The 19,554-nt window shown below is 37.6% G+C and overlaps 1 protein-coding gene across 1 annotated transcript in view; it reads right to left on the reverse strand.

Moving 5' to 3' along the window:
- NSD2 (nuclear receptor binding SET domain protein 2) overlaps positions 1 to 19,554 on the reverse strand; it is a 101,385-nt gene that overhangs the window by 48,071 nt on the left and 33,760 nt on the right. Inside the window, exon 2 of the mRNA XM_061993689.1 lies at positions 13,428 to 14,053. Coding sequence (XP_061849673.1) covers positions 13,428 to 14,024 — 597 coding nt within the window. The 5' untranslated portion in view covers positions 14,025 to 14,053. The remainder of the gene's footprint in view (positions 1 to 13,427; positions 14,054 to 19,554) is intronic.

The raw sequence follows: 19,554 nt of genomic DNA on the forward strand, positions 1-19,554 counted from the left end.
TGATGAATTCAGACTTGGTTCATGTGCCTCCAGCTAGAGCCATGTTCCCATGTCTGAAGGTTTTTGGCGCTCTAAGGACTCTCTGTCAGAAAACCCCTCCCGCTGTGCTTGCCTCAAGTCCAGCACTCTCAATAGACCTAAAAGATTCCAAGCAGATGTGAAAAACCAAATGCTTCTTCTAGCAGTTAAACATAACATGTAGAGTTATGCTTAAAAGCTAAAAATCCAGAAATACGTATGCTGAGAGCAGATCTGGGAAAATATTAATCTTAGCAGACACCAACTGACTTCAGCATTTAAAGTAAATAGGTGGGATGAAAATGTTCTTCAGTGAGTTAACTTTTTAGAAATGTATTCTTCAGAAAGTGCAACTAAGCTGCAAAGATTTATGACAGCAGTGTGAGATGGAGCTGGCAGTACTGCTTATTGCAGCGGAATCTAAAGGGGGTGGTAGCAGAGGGGTAAATATCCCATTGCAATAGATCTAGGAGCACTTCAAAAATGTTAAAAATCCCCAGAATTCTTTTGCCGTACTGAATCATGATAAAAAGCTTGAAAATGTCAGGCTCTGATAAAACCCACAAGGTCTATCTATACAACATTGGCCGTATTTATGCTTTCTTCTATTCATAAAATAGTTGTACATTAAAAGAATGATAAAACAGCATGGAATTCTCTACATGTAATTCTTTTAAGAGCTCTCATATGATGTTATTTAAAAACCTATACAAATTATCACCATGAACTCACTCACTCACTTTCATCTTACATTCCCACATCATTCTGGATTAGTTTCATATTCTCGTTCTGGGAATGACTCTATTTAATAGCTATCTCAACAGCAAAAAGTGAGGTGAAATTCCTGGCATGTACTTCTGAGACAAGCAGCTGTAGCACATCAACAGTCTCATCAATACTTCCTCTCAAAAACATTCTTGCAAAGTAACAGCATAGCATTCAATGTTACAAAAAGTATTTAAGTTGTTTGAAAACATAAGAACATGCTAGATACTGGAAGGCAGTCACATGCATAGATTTTACTTCAATATCCAGGTTGGGAGGTTTTTTTCAGTTACTGAAGGGATAGGATGGGAGTAAGAGAGCATTTCTAAACAAATTTGCCACCCAGTCTCCTGATGGCATCTGTGTTCCATATGATGAGAACTGGAGCTCCCTTATGAGACACTTGTATTCTCTACAATTTTTAAGAACAGAAAAAAATCACCATACAAGTTACAAAGTGGTATGAGAAAAGAAAAAGTAATTTAGCTTGCAAGTTTTTTTCCTCTGGAAGAAGATAGGAATTGTTTAGGCAAATTTTCATTCCTAACAACATGTAGTCAGACATGGACATGGAAGATGGAGAGGCAGGACTGGAAGCACACTTTTTTGTGCCTGTGTGAATGCACAAGAAGACAAGGAATAGCTGCTCATGCAACTACTGATCAATTATTTCTGTGATGATACTTAAGCAAACAAATTAAGACAGGAGACTTCTGGTTTAGAGCACAACTGTAAAGCAAGGGAAGGTCACACAAATTTTAAAATACTTTCCCATCAATTTTTGGCTTTTTGTGTCTCTTTGGGGACTCCGTTTCTTGAAACTGTTCTAATTTCTAATTAGATCCCTTACCCAGAAATGTCAAGAAAGTAAAGCCAGACAGGCTTTCTGGGCAAGAGAGGAGCACAGAACAATCTTTGCTTGTTGTCATTGCTTAGTAAGTTCAGACTGGTCTGTGTGTACCTCATCCTTTTACCCCAATGTTGACAGATGTAAACATATACACATTTAGGTAAGTACTACCTCAATCACCATAGCCCTGAACTGTAAGCCAGTTATGCTAAAAAGTAGAAGGAATCAGCTTGTGGTAAAATTTCTTTTCTACTTTAGGAAGGAATTCCAGGTGTTTATTTTCTGCTTTCCAACATTAGACTGCAGAGAGGTTACATAAATGGGTAGTCAAAACCTGGGTGAGCAGGGATGACTCCCACACTGATCAGTCCTAACACTGAATACACACGGGCCGTTTGAGAAGCTCTGTACTACTCATCACGGCAGACATCACAATTCCTGACTTTCTGGATTAGTATCCTAATGAAAGACTTGCTCTGAAAAGCAGCTAGACAGATTTCCATATTTATTTTGTCAAGAGGGACATGGAGTATGGAACAGAGTAATTCCCACATTGCAACTGCACAAGAAATTATGCCTTGAAGAGCACTAGCATCCTTCAAAACTCATCTGGACCAGCAGCTGCAATAGGCTGAGAAGGATCAAAAAATAAAAGGAAAAGAAAATGTACCATGCTTTTCTTCTTCCCTTAACATTTCACAGATTTGTTTGTCATTTCATTCAGCACTTTCATAAGCTATGAGTGACAGGCAGATTGACAAGAATGTGTTACACTGCTGTCAGCACTTCACCAGCTACATTGGCTACAGCAAACATTGGTATTTAATTAACTTTGCCTGCATCTGATCAAAAGAATTCGATCCATTTCCACTTAGTTCTGGTCTAATTAATGAATATGATGAGACGAGAACATACTATGAGTGATTAAGTAATTCCAAAACTTAAAACTGTATTAAAATGACCAAAGAAAAATGCCATTAAGGCTAGTATCATCACTGTACTGCGAGCTTTACCTTTGTTGACTCTGTTATGAAAACACCATGAGTGTTTAGTAAATGGGCCAGAAAGCTAGCTTTTTTTTTTTTTAAGAAAAAAACAACAGAAACACCTAGAAGACTTTCTATAGGTGGTGTCAGACTGAGATGACTTTGTTGCTTTTAGTAGAGATCCTAATATTACCATTATTTATTCTGCGTGTATAGCCACATGTGCATATATGTGCAAGGAATTACACCACTCAGAATTATTGCAAATTACTTTAAGCATTAAAAACCTACTATTTCACTACATGAACTTGGAAAGATAGAGGAATCATTAAAAAAACCACTTTGTCTCATCCATTTTTGACAATTTACATTGTTAGATGAAGAACAGTGTTGAGAATTGGTGAAAAGTACACCACTAGAATTACATACTAGGCAACAAAACCAGAGACAAGTGAAGATACTAAATGCTCTCCTCTGTGTAACATAATGTACATATTGAACAACTTGCAGATATTTGATATCTCCCTTTCTGTTTTTATTTGCAATTCAGTTTCATCCTGTAAAGGACTTTCACTGGACTGCACTGTAAAAGAAGGCCACGCTACAAAACCACAAACTGCTGAAAGTCAGCTTGCATTCCAGAATAAAAACCCCCATCTACTAGCATAACAAAGATTAAAAACCAAGATCATCATCACCCCTAAATAGAATAAATGCAATTAAGATGTACTGTGCGTTAAAGTTAGAGAACACAAACTTAGACAGTTGAACCTTGCTGACCAAAACCAAATATTTTTCTGTTCCTGTTATCTACTTGTGCTGTGTTTCATCCACTAGTAGTCTATCATGGATTTGTGTCATATAACTAGAAGTCAAATTGTTTTCTCTTCTCTTGCCTGCCTATCAGTAAAGATAGTGATCCAAAGGAGTGGTTGCAGAACAAACTTCAATTCTTTCAGATGTACAGGAGAAGTGGCAGATTTGTCTGAGAAAAAGGCAGCAACAAAATAAAGATTATTTCTGTAACATTGTTCTGTCACTTGAATTCATCAGTGATCAAGGACACTGTAAACAAGCAAAGAAACAAACTACATAACAGGATCATTCCAAACGTTTCTTCCTTGAAAAAACATCACAACAATCACGTTCTTAGGAAAGCTCTTGCTTTCTGAAAAGTTCCAGAATTGCATTTGACAAAAAGACAAGTCAGCATTCAGTCTTTAGGCAAAGGAAACTGAGGGATGCTGCCACTTTCTCAATGAGTGATGTCCCATCATTCAGGACAGATAAACAGCTGCTTCTCACTCTGTGATTGAGGACAAAAATTTCATGAAGTCAAATCACTTCAGATCCCAAAATTACAACTGCAGCTGATTAACATCTATGCAAAACCCTCAATATGCACTGTTGCTTCAAATGAAAAGGGTGGCAATTCTAAGTCTGTTAAGAAATGGCCAGTGCTCATTCTAAATGAACCTGTTTATAAAAATCCAGTATCCTCACAAATGTGAGTGTTCTGCTTTGTTTTAAAACGTTGTAATTCACACGTTATCATAAATCAGTTTATCCCAGAAGGAAAAGTCCTTGGAGGCCTTCTGTTTATCCAACTAGCTCCCACCTTCTGGGATATGGGTTAATATATTTAGATAGTAAACCACAAGTAACTGAAGGTATTCAGGATACAAATATTTTCTCCACTTTATTGTTATCTTCTATTTATTGGCAAATGGAAGAATGTTCAGCAAACCACTGCCTACAGAGAGAACATTTCAGGCAGCATACTAAAGAGTAAACTACATCTTTGCAAGGAGATGCTTTGCAAGACAAAATGCTGAAATTATTACAAAATGGAGAAGGACGAGGAGACATGAGGAAAGAAGTGATAAGCTGGCAAAGTTTTGTGCTCCACATTGAGTAAAACAGTACTTCAGTAGAGCATCTAAAGACTGCAGCCTTCAAAAGGTCACTGTATTAATCTCTATACAATTAAATCTGCAACACCCTCCTAAAACATGCATCATATTGTGCGGTGGGGTAAAGATTGAGAAGGAAGAGCACATAAAAAGTGCAGATCCTACAATGAGGGTTGGCTTGGTATAAAACAATTAGAAGTCTGAAAAAAGTAACAAGTCAGAGATTTAACTAAAACCTTCCAAATTAAATTTTGAGAGCAATTACATTACATTTCTTCAAGTTATCTTTTATTTTCTTTTATTACTAACTACTTACATCTTTTCTTCTATTACTAAAAGGGGGACAAATCTGACAGTGTGAAAAATTACATTCGCAGAACAATCTTCCTGCCACAACCAGGATTCATTTATTTTTCTTCAATATGCTTAGATGGTAAAGCTATAAAACAAGAGGACAAAAAAGGTTGAAGAAAATTACTGCACTACTTGCAGACCCCCCTGAAAACTGCTGTGTTAGCTGAGGCTCTTTGAAACCAAGTAATGTTTAATGACAACAAGGTTTTTTCCTCCATTTCTTTTCACAAACTTGTCTAAAGCAATTTGTAGTAACCACGCTGAATGTCAGCACATAAGAACCATTTCTTCAAGCATTTAAGTTTAGACAGGGATTCATAATGTAATTATGGATCTTTAAAGAAGAGAAAAACTCAAATATGTCTTTCAATCAACCACTATATTTCTGGACACATTTCAGTTCCTTTTTCTGGCTTTGGTTCCCTCATTAGCAAGTCTACATCAGATGATTTTTTCTTTAAGGATGCTTTTACATTTAAGAACAAATCTGTCTATCCAAATCAGCAATCTTCCTTTACACAAACATTCTATGAGCATGTATTGTAGAAATAAACTTCACACAGTATTTTAGTAACTAGGATACAACCCTTTTTTCAGAGTAAAGAGTTGAAGAGAAACAGATTCAATCATTCACAGATAGATCCAGTTCTGGAACGCTTCCCAACCCTCCATCTTTCTTAAAAATGGGGAGAGCAGTTTCTTTTAGCAGCTTTACAGAATCTCTGCATTTACATTCAGATGACTCCTTAAATTTTAAGTTACTGGCTTATTATTGAAAGGTTCCACGTTTCAGACGTAAATTAGATAAGGCTTGATTGGAATGAATGAACCTTTCTCTTATACTAAGTATTACAAAGAGACTTCTGCCCACATCCAACTTCTCTAACCATCACTCACCCTCCAGCATTTAAACTTTTGCTGTGGTGTCTGGGTATGTAAGGCAGTGTAGAGATGAGATGCTACAGAAGTCTGGAAAAGCGTAACTGTAGAGCCATGAGGAAGTCTGGCACAGGAAACAGTTATTTCAGAATAATACCCACATGAATTTCACATAGGATAACAGATCAATCATCTAGGCATACCTACAGATTTTCAGAATGCCATATCCATGTGTATTTAGTTATCTGCATGTACAATGGTTTCACATATTTTCAAGATCACAATGTGTATTGGGGACTTTCCCGTAGCACTTTCCTACACCTTTACAGAGTTCAGCAAACCACTTTAACAGATATCCTCCTCTTGGTAGCTCACAAATATTCAAGGTAGCGTGAGTAGATGTCCTGAAGCCTAATATGCCTCATAGAAAACAGAAAGATCCAAGTCCAGATAATACTAGCAACAGGCAACTAGATTTATAGGACATTGTTTTCTGCTAAAGGCAGATACTTATCTCTATGCTTTTTTTTTTTTTTACCAACAAGAATGCTTCTGACAGAAGCTGTCTAATCAGCATTTGATCTATTTAAGTCTAGGCATAAGGGGTCTCTGTTAGTCAACAATTTGACACAGTCCATGTACTACTTTGCCTTGGAGATTACACTTTTGAAATGAATCCCCATACCTAAAAGCAGGCATAAGAGTTTTCAATCCAGGTTATGTTGCTACATATACCTAGTAGATCCTCCACTTCTAGAGATTATAATGCAAAAAAATCCGATCAGTGGTTCATCAGCCTACGGGCAAGTGAGAGGGAACCCCCAAACCCTAAATAGACAAGACATTGCCTCGATTTGGCAATGCTGAGGCGTATTCCTGAAACATATCTTATTTTCAGGAACAAAGACGTAGAGAAAATCTGGGAAACTCAACCAGAAATGCCTCAAACCCTGTATGAATATTAAAATAGGGTAGTCATTGCAGTAAAACATCAAGAAGCACGTGCTCAAAGCGCTGTCATTTCCAGAAGAACTAAGATCCCCAATTATTTGACTTAATCACATAAGCATTCACTGGAGTTGACATTTATTTACCAAAACAAACAGAACAAACCCGAGTAAACAAATCCAAGCTTTTCTACCATCACCTGCTGCTATGAGGCCACAGATTCACTTCCCTTCTTCATACAAGTACAGCAGGGCTTGTTTCACAACTGTCTGCGCAAGATCCACTTTTCCCTCTTGCACTGGGCTTCCAAAGTGAAGTATTTTTTATGAATTGTCTCACTGAGAAGGGAATTAATTCCTTATTATTAACAACTTGCACTTTTAGCTACTGCCCATTTAATGATGCAGAACAAAACAACTCCTTTTGGGTGTCCACAAAACAAAGATGTATAAATATTAGCTCAGTTGGACCTATTTAATAGGAGGATAACAAAACATGGTAATAGACAAATAAAAATTAGCATCTATGAACAAAGACCTCTTTTGGAGGTCCAAAAGTTCATGTGCCCTACATGAAATTCACTCCAGAACAAGGAAACTTGTAAAGGAGGCTGATTATCACTGTTCCAAGACAGATAAAACATTTTGCTTTCACTGCTTTGCCTAAGGGTTCCTACAAAGCATCTTTCTTTCTTGACAAATGGGGACTTTAAGGGCCAGAAATGACATCTGGTATAGATCACTAACGTTTCCCAAAAATTTGCCTGTAAATCCATCCAAGTAACATAACCCTGAACTGTTGCTATAACTCAGCTACATACTAATGTTAGACATGCATTATTTTGGTTAAGCAGAACATTGAATGGAGTAACAGAAAAGGTTCCACCATTCCTTGGGCAGAAAAGCAGTGAATACAAACAAATTCCTTGCCACATAAACCAGTGAGGGTCCATACAATGCAAAGAGGATACACTTTGATGACAGTATTCATTTAAATCATAATGCTGCTAGTGCAACAACTGAGAGCAAGTCTGGTTAACTCAAAAAGCAATTAAACAAAGTCATTAACCTCTCAACTGCGTTATGGCACACAATTTGCTCTTGAGATATAAAGAGAAGAGAAGTTAGTTCTTCCAGAAGATGACAGTTCAAATCAAGTGGTGAGCAAGCCATGTCCGCCACAGTGCCCAAAGGACCAAACTAAAAGTGTCCTGGAATGCACAAACTAGAGTACAAAGCAATGCAACAGTTGCTGACATTCTTCAGATTTGAGTTGGATTACATCTGGTCAGCTCTTTTTCATGGAAAATTGGCTCAGTGTTCAGAAGCAGTCAAGAATGAATCAAACACTGAAGTATTATTGTAAAACAATGTAGAAAATCATTAACATGTCACTGTATGCATCTACAGACATCTGTATCTTGAATGTCCTGTACTGTTCTGGTCTCTTATTCTCAAAGAAACAGCCAGTAGACTCCCAAGGGCATCACAGTCAGAAATTGTATAATGACAAGAAGTAACATTCTGAAATGGCTCCTGTATGTGGAACAATATACTAAGACTCTTCAAGCTGAAATTAAAATTGAGCAGGTATTACTATTACAGCACTTTGTCAATGATCCCTACTTCTGGTATTGTGAAAGTATCAAGAGAAAGTATCAAGAGAAGCAAGTAGCAAAGTTAAAAGGAGAAAGAGCTAATGTCATGGATGCAAAAAGTAACACTGGTGCAAAAAGAAACCAGTCTTCTTCTATGAATTTAGCCAACTGGAGCTATTACATACAAAGTCACCAGCTCTAGAAACCTGTGAGTGACCAACTCCTGAAGGCTTAATATATTCAAAGAGAGCATCACTCCATGATTTGGCATGTCTGTGCTCTTCCTGTGCATCCTCCACTGAGCCTCACTCCTGAGCACCCCCGAGGTGCAGAATTGAACGGCTCCGTGATCCAACTTGGTAGAACTATTATTACACAGCATTTTGTCATCACTTCAAGATACTGTATTTGATTTGGATTTGTCCACCATTGTGTTAATGAAGAGGAAAAAAAGAGTATTTACATATTATGTACTGAGACGAGAGTTTTACACAGAAAGTGTACTTAAATCAGTCACTTTTACGTACAAGAAGAGGAAGTCTGGTATGAAGAGCCTTGAACAAATACTTAAGCTTTCTGTAACTAATTTTGTAGCCACTCTGAGAATACTCATAGCTTCTGAACTCCCCCCAAACCAGTACACTCTTTATGCTGTATACTTTTTCATGCTCCTTGTAACCTCTAAGTAGTTCTTTAAGATATTTTTGCAATGAGGTGTTAAGAACAATTTCAAGTTCCCAAGTAACAATTACCGCTGCACAGTGAGCTGCTTAGCACAAACAACTTTTCAAGGCCAGATAAACATAACCCTTTACTAACAGCTAATGTAAAACAGTAGCTCAGTAACCCTTCCAAAACAGGATAGGAACTTATTTCTCTTGTTCCTGAAAAGATTTCCCAGAAAAATTTTTAGGGTTTCTCCAGCTTCCTTGGGATTCTGACGACGTTAGACAGACAGCCTGTGTCTGACCTGGTAACTCAAGAACAGTCTATTAAAAAAAAGTAAATTCCTTTTACAACTACAGATCCTGACTGTCATGGCACTGTTGCTGCACATTTTATGACAGGTTCAGTAATTTGTACTTCACCAGGAATTCCTAGTAACTGATGATGAAAAAACAACCAAGCAAGCTCTCCTTCTGAAAAAGACACATTTGATTTTGTCTTTTTTTTTATTAGAACAAAACAAGTCACCTCAGGATCTGGCTGTAAGTGCTATAACAGGATAATCAACCATTTGATATGTACAGCTCTACAGTCTTAGAAGGAACTTGTCTGTTTCTGCTCATCTCTGCTGATTAAATGTAAGCATCAGAGAAACATCACCTTCAGTGGTCCCCATCTTCCTGTATTTATTCAGCACGGAGGCATAACAAGCAGAAGATAATCCTCAGACCGCTTCTGTTCTACTCTTACTGGGTTTCCTAAATCTTTGCCATTCACTGGGAAAGACACTATTACATTATTTTATAGTGTATGTCCTCTATAAAGATGAAACAACAACATAAACACATGACAAAGGCTAGTGGAATCTCTTCAGTAACTTGCCCCCCACATAGATGCCACAAAGTCATTACAGACCGTACTGAGCAGAAAGAGTAACACACTGCCAAGTTTCTGGTCTAATGTTAAAAGAGGGCTACAGGAAAACTGGATACATGGAACACAGAGCTTTTAGATTGCGTACATCTTACATAGCTGGAGTCTCCAAACTAGAAAGTATAGCAATGTGTGGACTTCCAGGTTTGTTCTGGACACAGTACTGCTGCTTTTCTGAGCCACTGCACCCGTGCTAGGAAGTCATGCCAGGAAGGCGTGCCAAAAGGGCAAACTGCCACTTGTAGGCCAAAACTAGCTTATGCAGAACAAGCTCGAATGTGCTAATATCACATACTGAGCTCTTCTTAGGTTATAGAGAGCACAGATCTGCCCTGGGACAACCAGCATGAGAGTTGCCAATATGTGTACTCTCTTTTACCTGTACAGAAACTCTGGATTGCTCTAGGGAACAGACTTGGACTACTTCTTATTAGTATATGAAACAAACCTCTGTCATTCTCCTCCAAACAGGATTGTTTCACTTCTAACAAAAGCATTGAGGGGAAAAAAAAAAAAAGTCTACAAAAAGTCTTCATTCCTAAGTGGTGAAAAACAACGACTCAAAAAGCAGCCACCACAAAATCTACCACTGAAGCAAACTGCCACTGAGCAGCATTATCAAGTGGGCACTATAGTAGTCCATGGGTTTGGAACGGACTCAAACATCTAACATGTGATACCCGCCACCAATAACACAGCCGTTTAGAGGTGGTGTCAGACCACTATAGGTGTGGTGCCTTGGCATAAAAGCTGCTACACTAGGCCTTATCACAAGAGGCTTGGATTTAAAAGTAAACTCAAGTGGAAGGAGGCAGGAGGGAAGGGAGGGAGGGAAGAGCCATGGCTTCCTCTCCTTTACCTTGGGAAAGTGAAAGCAGTACGGCTGTTTTCCGAGAGGCCTGGAAAAGGTGATGCTTATCAACAGGCATCTCAGGTCAGAGCGGGGCAGCTCATATTTATTCCCAACTGAAAACTGACTTGTAGATTAAGTTTTAAAAAGCCTTCCTTTATGTTAACAAAAAATGCTCAAACAACAAGAAAACCCAACAACAGAACTCTGGAACATTTGTTAAACGATATGCCTCTCACCTCAGCAAGATAGCAATCTGCTACGTCCATCAGACAGAGATATAATTACCTTACACAAAAGGCAGTATTTGAACCACAGCAATTTTTGCTAAATCAAAAGAAGCTTGGACAAGGGAGAGAGAAACCAGTCCAGAAATAAAACCAGACAAACAGGTTCTACATTAACTTGTAACCTACAATATAGAGATATCCAAGTGCAAAGTTAATCAGCTTTTACTCCAAGGGTATTTGTCTATCTTCCACTTTGCAGCTACATAAAACCACAGTATGATGCATTAACATTATGGCTGTAGATGTTTGCAATGAAATAACACCTAGAGAGGAGCCTGAAAGCAAAGAACACTGATATGAAGATATTATAATTATGATCATATAGAACACATGTTTATCACTAGACTACTGGTGGAAAAGCATTTGAAAAACCTTCTTCACCATGTTCCCTAGTATTATTGGGGATTTTTTTCCCTTTATTTCAAACCTGCACAGTTGCAAACCCTCTGAGAGAATAAAACCCCCTCAGACTTTTACAATCAACAAGTTACATCATAAAACAACATCCTATGACCTTCATTCGTTTTTTTCTTTTGTCCTTTGTGCTTTAAAGTGAACTATGCAAGGAAAAAACAAGGCAGAAGCATTATCCTGTTTCAAGTGCTCTGAAAAAAAAAAACCAGATTTACAATACTGCAAAGTCTGAGATGAAGCAGGTGGTTGTCCTGATTTGGTAGTTCCCTGGTCTAGCACCAGAGCAACCCGTGTCACTCTCCAGCCATGAGGTCTCAAGTATTCTGTGAAACAGCATTGATATGGGTTTCTCATTGGTATTTCTGGTCAAAAGAAAACTTGGAGAAGCCAGACTAATGTTTCTTTTAATCACAAATGAACTGTTCACCAGGAAAAAAAAAAGTCACTCTTAACAGAAATCTGATGTGAAAGGCCTCAGAGTAACATATTAAATATTGTCTCTTCCTTCTTAGAAAAAAACCAAAACAATCAATCCACCAAAACGCCACACAAATACGCTGGAGTTGCTGATGCCAATAAATATACCACCTTTTAGTCTAATTTATCCTCATTAGCAATGAACAGGACAAATAATTACTCCAGCTATTGTCTGTGCTCATACTTTTTATGAGTAGTGTTTTGGAAATTATGAACCAATTAGTGTTAAAACATTCTCCTTAACAAAATGAAAAAAAAACAAATTCTTTAATAAATTTTTTAAAACATCAGTATTGATCATTCTAGGATGAATAATACATTCAAACCATAAATAAACTATAAATATTTCTGATACTTAGAAGAATGTTGACATGGTTCTGTAAACTCATTAAGTAGTCTTAATGAAAATAAGGGTAAATAAAATCAGTAATGCAGCAGCTATGTGTGTGGTTCTTCTCTGTATGTGTAACCTTGGGAGAAGGTAAGAATGAACATTAACTGGGAAAACTCCAGTTGACAAAAAAAATCTTTGAATTTAAGGAGTGTAAAACCAGGACCTGTTCACTAGCCAAAGCATTCATTAACGTTTACCATTGCTATACAAAACTATTCTGAATTACTCATTGAGAAACTTACTATAAACAGTAGAGTCTCTGCCATGTAGATTTCTTCCTCATAGATAATATGATTGCAAACCACATTCTTTTAAATGGAGTCTAGCAACAAAACTAAAGGAGGAAAGGGCTCTCAGCAGCCTTCTTTACAACTTGGTAAAGGAAATCTTAAAGAGTGAAATTTCCGTTTCTGCCCATGCTTAAAAGAAGCACAAACCAGATATGCTTGACCACAAAAGCTAATGACATTTAATACAAGTACCCAGATCTTTTCAATGAATACATATCGCTAGGTTATATATAGCAAACAAAACTAGCTCTTTTCAGATGACAAATACAGGTAGGAACTACACTCCAGCTGCCAAAATCTGATGGTAAAGAGCCTAGCTTATCAGCCAACTGACAGCCTAACAAATTTTTCTTTAATTCAGAACCAGGAATATAGAAATAGTTACTTTTCTTCTGAAACATCTGGCTATTAGGAAGCCAGAACATCTCATACTCCAACAATTAAAGATCATCTCTAAATCTAGAGCCCTCCCCAGCTCCCTTGCCCAGGTGGACATTCTGGCTAGGTCTTGGCTGTGTGTCTGGATGAAGCTTCTGTTACATACATCCCATACCACCACATGCCGTTTTCCTCTGGAGACTTATTTTATTTATATGGAAACAATTTATGGAATACTCCTTGCCTAGGCAAGAAACACAGACCAGAACTAGAACGCAAAGAGAAGGTATCATAGAAAGTGACCTGTTTGTGGGAAGAACCTACTGAAATACCTGAAATGAAGACTAGCATATTAACAAATGAAATCTCAGCACGATTAACAAACCTAACAAAAGAAATAATGTAAAAGAAAGAAAAAGCATTACCTTCCTTTCTGTGGGGCTTGATGTCTTTGATACCAACGCTGCTTCAACAAGACCCTGCTCGAGTAAGGAGTCATATTTTATGCTTCTTTTTCTGTTTCTCCTCTCCTTGTTTGCTGGCTTTTGTTCATTTTCCTCTGACTGAGACACATCTGCACCATTGTCTCCACAAATGGAAGATTCAAAAAGAGGCTTTCCATTCATGTAGGTTTTAGTGATTTTCAGCTTAATTTCTGGAGAGCCATTTTTGATAGGAGTAGTGTTGGGTGGTGTTCCAACTCCCTTTATTTCCTGGGGTTCAAAGCGCAGCTTGGCATCTTGGGCCCCAGACTCGCCATTAAACACACGAGAGGTTAGATCTTTCAATTTATCAGCTGGAATAAATGGAAGAGCCTCGTGGCCATTATATTTTTGCATGACACCTTCTTGCAGAGTGGCAGAAAGTTGTGCTTTGCCCAAGTAGACAGAACACTCACGATTCACTTCGCAATTCTGAGTTTTCCCGTTGGTATTTCCAAGGATCTCTGGTACCTGCTTCATTTTGATGCAGTTAATTTTTCGAGTTAACAGTTGAGAACTTCTTTTGATGCTAAAGTCCATTCAGCCCAGATGTTTCCAGTCTTACACTGCTACAATTGAGATAAGAAGACAAAGAATATTTTTAAGAACAAAGAAATGTCAAAAGCTACCAAGTATTCAGATAGATGTGTCCACAGTCAATCTATTTCATTCAAATTTCACTAACCCCTCCCAAATAAAACAGTTGCTCACAATCATCATAACCAAAATACTTCAATATCTGACAACATGCATTATGAAAAAGTTCAAGAAAAATAGACTGATGAATCATCTATTTCATTAAAACTAAAGCAGAGAGTAAAATCACAGTTTTGATTTTAACGATCTGTTAACAATCTACAGTAGGAGTCTTAGCCACACTAATTACTCAAAGGTATTGCACTGTTTAGAACAAGTAAGAGTCAGTACTAAGATAACATCATTAATAATAACGTAAACCAGATGAGTGTATTTGTAAGAGGTTGCGCCAGCATAAAACCCCACAGGCTGTGTTACTGCAGCATCTACACCATGGACAGCAGCACCACAAAGCTGCTCTTCCTCACTCTACAAATAGTCCCTCAATTTTCCATCAAGGCACATCTGCTGAGGAAGCAACAAACTGTCTTTGGATGTACCTCAAAGTGTTCTGGCTATGAGAACAAATAAGAGAAGAGTGTTTTGTATCATGAGCATCAGCTCACTGTGGAACTAATGATTCTTCAGGCTAGCATCCACACTACAAAACTTACATGGTCAAGGCAACTGCTGGAGTTTCAGCCTTTTAGTAAGAACAGTAACATCATCTAACACCTGTTTTTCATACAGAAATTTGAAAAGATCCAACAAGCTAAAACTGCACTGTTATCTGCCCTAGACAGGTTTCTGAGGGTTGTAAAAGCTAACTCCATTTCAACATGATACTATGGCAGCAAACAAATGAGTCTGGCAGAATGATTCCTTTGTGCTCCTAGACCAGGTAAGATGATAGTTTTCATTTTTAAAATTCATATACATAGGCTCTTCGTATTGCCAGGTCCAGTGTATACATGATATAGGGAAATACAGCATCATAAATAGCACGAAAGCTCAGTGCAATAATCATCATATCCATGCTCAAGGTAACCAATTTCATATACGATTAAGTCCAAGAGCTGCCACACTGAATCAAAAATTCATCAAATCTAGTCTTACATACTTCCAAAAAAGTGCAGTAAAACTTACGATAACTATTAAATTGTCAGTTTCTACAGAAGAAATCTCCTCTGAATCTCACCACCTTGTTTATTAATGTGCATAGTTATTATACTTACAACTGACATATTCCTGAAGTGTATTTGCTACCTCTTCATCAGCAGCAGCATGTACAAATTCTTATAACTGAGCATTACCTTAGGCTGGCAAAGCTTCTTAAGGGTGTCAAGCCTGAACTCAAAGCAACTGACCAGTGTGAAACCTCTTCAGGCACAAAGATGCAGGAAAAAATACATATCTAAAAATCGTAACTCCATCACTCTTTAGCAAATGCTCTCATCTCCCCAATATGCTGTTCTAAGGCATCTACAAGTTAAAAGGTTCTCTCTTCATACAAGATATATACCCATTTAAGAATTGAAAACCATCCTGCAGGGACAAACAGCAGCTGGAAAAGCTGGCATTAAACAAGGTAAGAAAAGCAAGAATATCTGAACTCCAGATGAATCTATGACAGGAAAGGTTCTAATCTTCCTTTAGCCAAAGTCTGAATTATCAACAATTACCAACTCTTAATAAAATGAGTGGAAACCAGCCAACAGTATTAAGCCTTTTCAAGAGGAGTCAGAGTTAAAGGAAACTCAAAACCCTACCAGAACAGAACAAAGACCTCACTAAACCAAAAGAGAACTCATGTACTTTCAACAAGATCTTCTGTGAAAACATGGACACAAGGCAGATTCTCAACCCAATTAATAATATGACAGTATTTCAACCTGTGATTCAGCAGACTTATCTGAAATCACATTTATTTGAAATCTCTGGACAAAAGACAAACCTGTTTTCATACACTTGACACTTATGTTTACAGAAATGAGAACAAAATTTCTTTAAAAAATCACCCCAAAACACTGCATCATTGCAAAATCTGTACTGCCTTCCCACAGATTCTTAATGGAACATAAACCAGAGATTTAACTTGGGCATCTAAATTCCCTCTACTGAAGAAAAATGAATCTACAAGTGAGCAGCTTTGTGGTAGCCGCGGCCGCCCTCCAGTGGTGGCCTGACCCAGCCAGAGCAGCACATGCCGCAGCCCCCCACTTCCCTGCCTGACAGGCTGCTGCTCCTCACAGCTCAGCACACCAGCACCAAAAATGCCTTGTCTGACTCCTTCCTGTCTATCAACTACACGGTTCAGTCAAAAAAACACGTTTTAATATGGTTCCATTAGCTGCTTATCAGGGTCTGGAGATCTTGACTGAGACATCTGTACTTCGTAGCTCTGTTTCACCCCATAATTCTACTAGTATTTTTTTTTGTCCTGCTTAATAATAATTTTACTCTCATCACTTATTTAAGCTAGAAAGCCATCAAGCTTGGGGCAGACCAACACAACCCAAAAAACCGCAACAAATAATCAAATTAGACTATGTTACTCGCGTTCTCAATCTCCAATCACTGGATGCATTAAAAAAACTGATAGATTAAGAGTTTCAAAACATAACAATCATCATAGAGTCATGAAATAACTTAAGCTAGAAAGGACTTCCTCAGATCATCAATTCCAACCCCCTGCTAGTTAATAAACCTAATTCTATATCACAAAAATATGAAGACCATTAAGACCATGCAGTGAAAGACTCTGAACTTTTAGAAGTTATCTTGATTTGTCTAATACGTCTGAAGACACCACATGCAGATTTTAGAACTTCAGTGATTGAGTTAATTATTTTCACTAATACACTTTCCTACAAATGGGTGAAAGCACTGAAAAAGGCCCCTCAAGTCACTGAAGCCTAGAGGCAAAAATCCAGCACTGCAAGTGGTAAGCCAATGCACCCAGGCCAACAGCAAATGAGAAGATAAAGGTTCTCCTTTGTGAGAATAAGATGGAGAGCAGAAAAAAAGAGGCAAGGAAAGAAAGTGATCAGCAACAGATAACCATAAAGTACCGTGAGCTTAGAATTAATGCAAGGAAATCCAGAAGACAGGACATGAAAAGAATTTAGTGAGGGAGATCACAGACAGGATCTGGGTGATCGGAGTTGGAAGAGTAAGGTCCTGATGCAGCTGAGCATATGATCAGATCTGGTAGTTAAATTAAGTGCACTCAGGATGGACCACCGTATCACATGGAGGTAAAAGCAATCCCTTATCTTTTTCTAGATGACTGTACCTATAGAAAAGGAAACTGGGGGGAGGGTAGGGAACGGAAGGGGACAAAAGCACCACACACCAGTAGCAGCTAATGAACTTAAGCTAGTATCGTCACATATTTACTGTCTAATGACCCAACAGGAACCATTTCCAGTAACAAAGAAGGAAAAAACATGATAGCCAAGGAGTCCACTGAATAAACATGGTATTTTGGCTTGTGAATAAACAGCTTTCAGTAAGCAAAAGAAGATTTGACTTATCAGAGAAAGCTCTCTAGATATTTTAATCAGAAGATGACAACCACACAATCCTTGCAATGGCTTTGTACACATTTTCACACTAAAAAAAACCCAGGTTCTACACAAGGCAAACATTTTGCAGACATTTTAAATAATGTTCTTAATTACTTGAAGGTCCATCATCTGACAGGATTCGTGAGCCAAATACAGTTAGTCTGCATGTCAGATTCCTCTTTCACTCTCCAGGCCACTATCATTTATGTGTTATTTATTATTCATTTCTTCCACATCTGTTGCAATTTCAGAGAGGCTTTTCTGGTATGTCAGAAATAATGAAGTTGTCCATTCCTTTCAATTCTGCCAAAGGGAGTGAACAGAGGAAGTAATCAACAATGAGCATCACTATTAAATACTACTTTCATTTTGTCTAAGGGTTTTCATAAAGCCATTTCTCAGGTGAATTACTTGGGGGAGGAAGAGGAGGAAGATAACACATCTAAATACAAATTCACTGTAAGAGAACTTTATCCACAAAAGCTATTTTTATTACCTACAAATCATGCTTTCAGCTGGCACTGAAACACCTAATAGATGGCTGCTGTTTTCTTCTGTAAAGGTTGCTTTCTGATAGCTCTTCTCCATTCTTTCATCAATTTTAAGACCAAAGGTTACTCCTACTTTCAGATCGGAATGAGACTAGATACTTGAAGAGATAAGTAACAACACATTCTTGCTAATACATTTGAAAACTTGAGTATACTCGTTCACATAATCTTGTGTAAAAACTCTAAAACATCAAATAGGAGTAGAGACATATTTACTATCATGCAGTACATTGTGTCTGTTCTTCACTGTACTAAAACAATGAAAAACTACTACAGCATCTAAACAGAATTTACTCTTAGAAGAAAACATATAACTGAAAACTGCACTGTGGTTTGCCAAAAATTGATACAAACCAGCTCTATTCAGCAATTCAAAAGCATTATCTCTTATGAAGAAAAACTATTACTGTAGTAGCTGAGAGAGACCTGAAAGTAATTATACCAAAACTTTCTAACAATGTACCACTAGCCTTAGAAAACAGTTAGGAAATAAAAACTGGAAACGTTAGACCCAAAGGAACAAATTTGGAGTTTAAAAGCACCCAAAGTAAAAGATTTCATTAATCCTGCAGTAGCTACACAATGATTTCAGTTAACCAGTCAGCTGGCAAGGCTGATCTAAAAGTCTTTTTAAATGAGTACACAGAAATTGTCTTACAGCACATAATAATGTTTATATAGAGACGTAATATTGCATTTGTATGAAAAAGATCAGAGTTATCTGGAAAACTGTGTGAAAAAGGTTAGTGCACTTACAGTCCTATTTACACTTTTATACCACTCAGTCTTCTTTGAAAAACATCAGTACTGATAGTTTCCAATTTCTTTTGTGTCTGCTCCCCCTGTCAATGGATAAAATTTAGAGCTTAATTGTTACAGTCTATTTCTGTTAATTGAAACAAGTCATTATTGCTTTCTCATGAAGGCCATAGGCAAGACCAGCTTGTACAGTTAAGAAATGTAGAATGGCAAGTGAATAACTTCTTCACTTTAAATGTTACTTGCTACAGCAGAAACCAAACTTACAAAACTGATAAACTTGACTTTTTGTTCCTCCTCAGGAAAAGCTTTTGCAACCAACCCTTGCTGCTGAGGATAAGGCTAGAAGGTCCTGTAACAGGACTCTTCCCCATTAATTTGTTTTCATGAAAATCAGAAGAGATCTGCTGAAGGCAGGTGGTAAGAGAGGAGATAGGTTTAAGTAAATTCAAATTCTTGCAAAACATTATAATCCTCTCTGAAGAGAGAATATAGATACTACAGTGGTGGGATCACAAATCAAGTATTAAAGAATTGCTTCTCTTCTGCAGACTGCACACTGGTGCCCAAAATGGTAGAAATTACTGGATTTACCACCAGTATTTCATAAACACT

This window comes from Colius striatus, chromosome 3 (assembly GCF_028858725.1).
Source record: "Colius striatus isolate bColStr4 chromosome 3, bColStr4.1.hap1, whole genome shotgun sequence".
Lineage (NCBI taxonomy): Eukaryota > Metazoa > Chordata > Aves > Coliiformes > Coliidae > Colius > Colius striatus.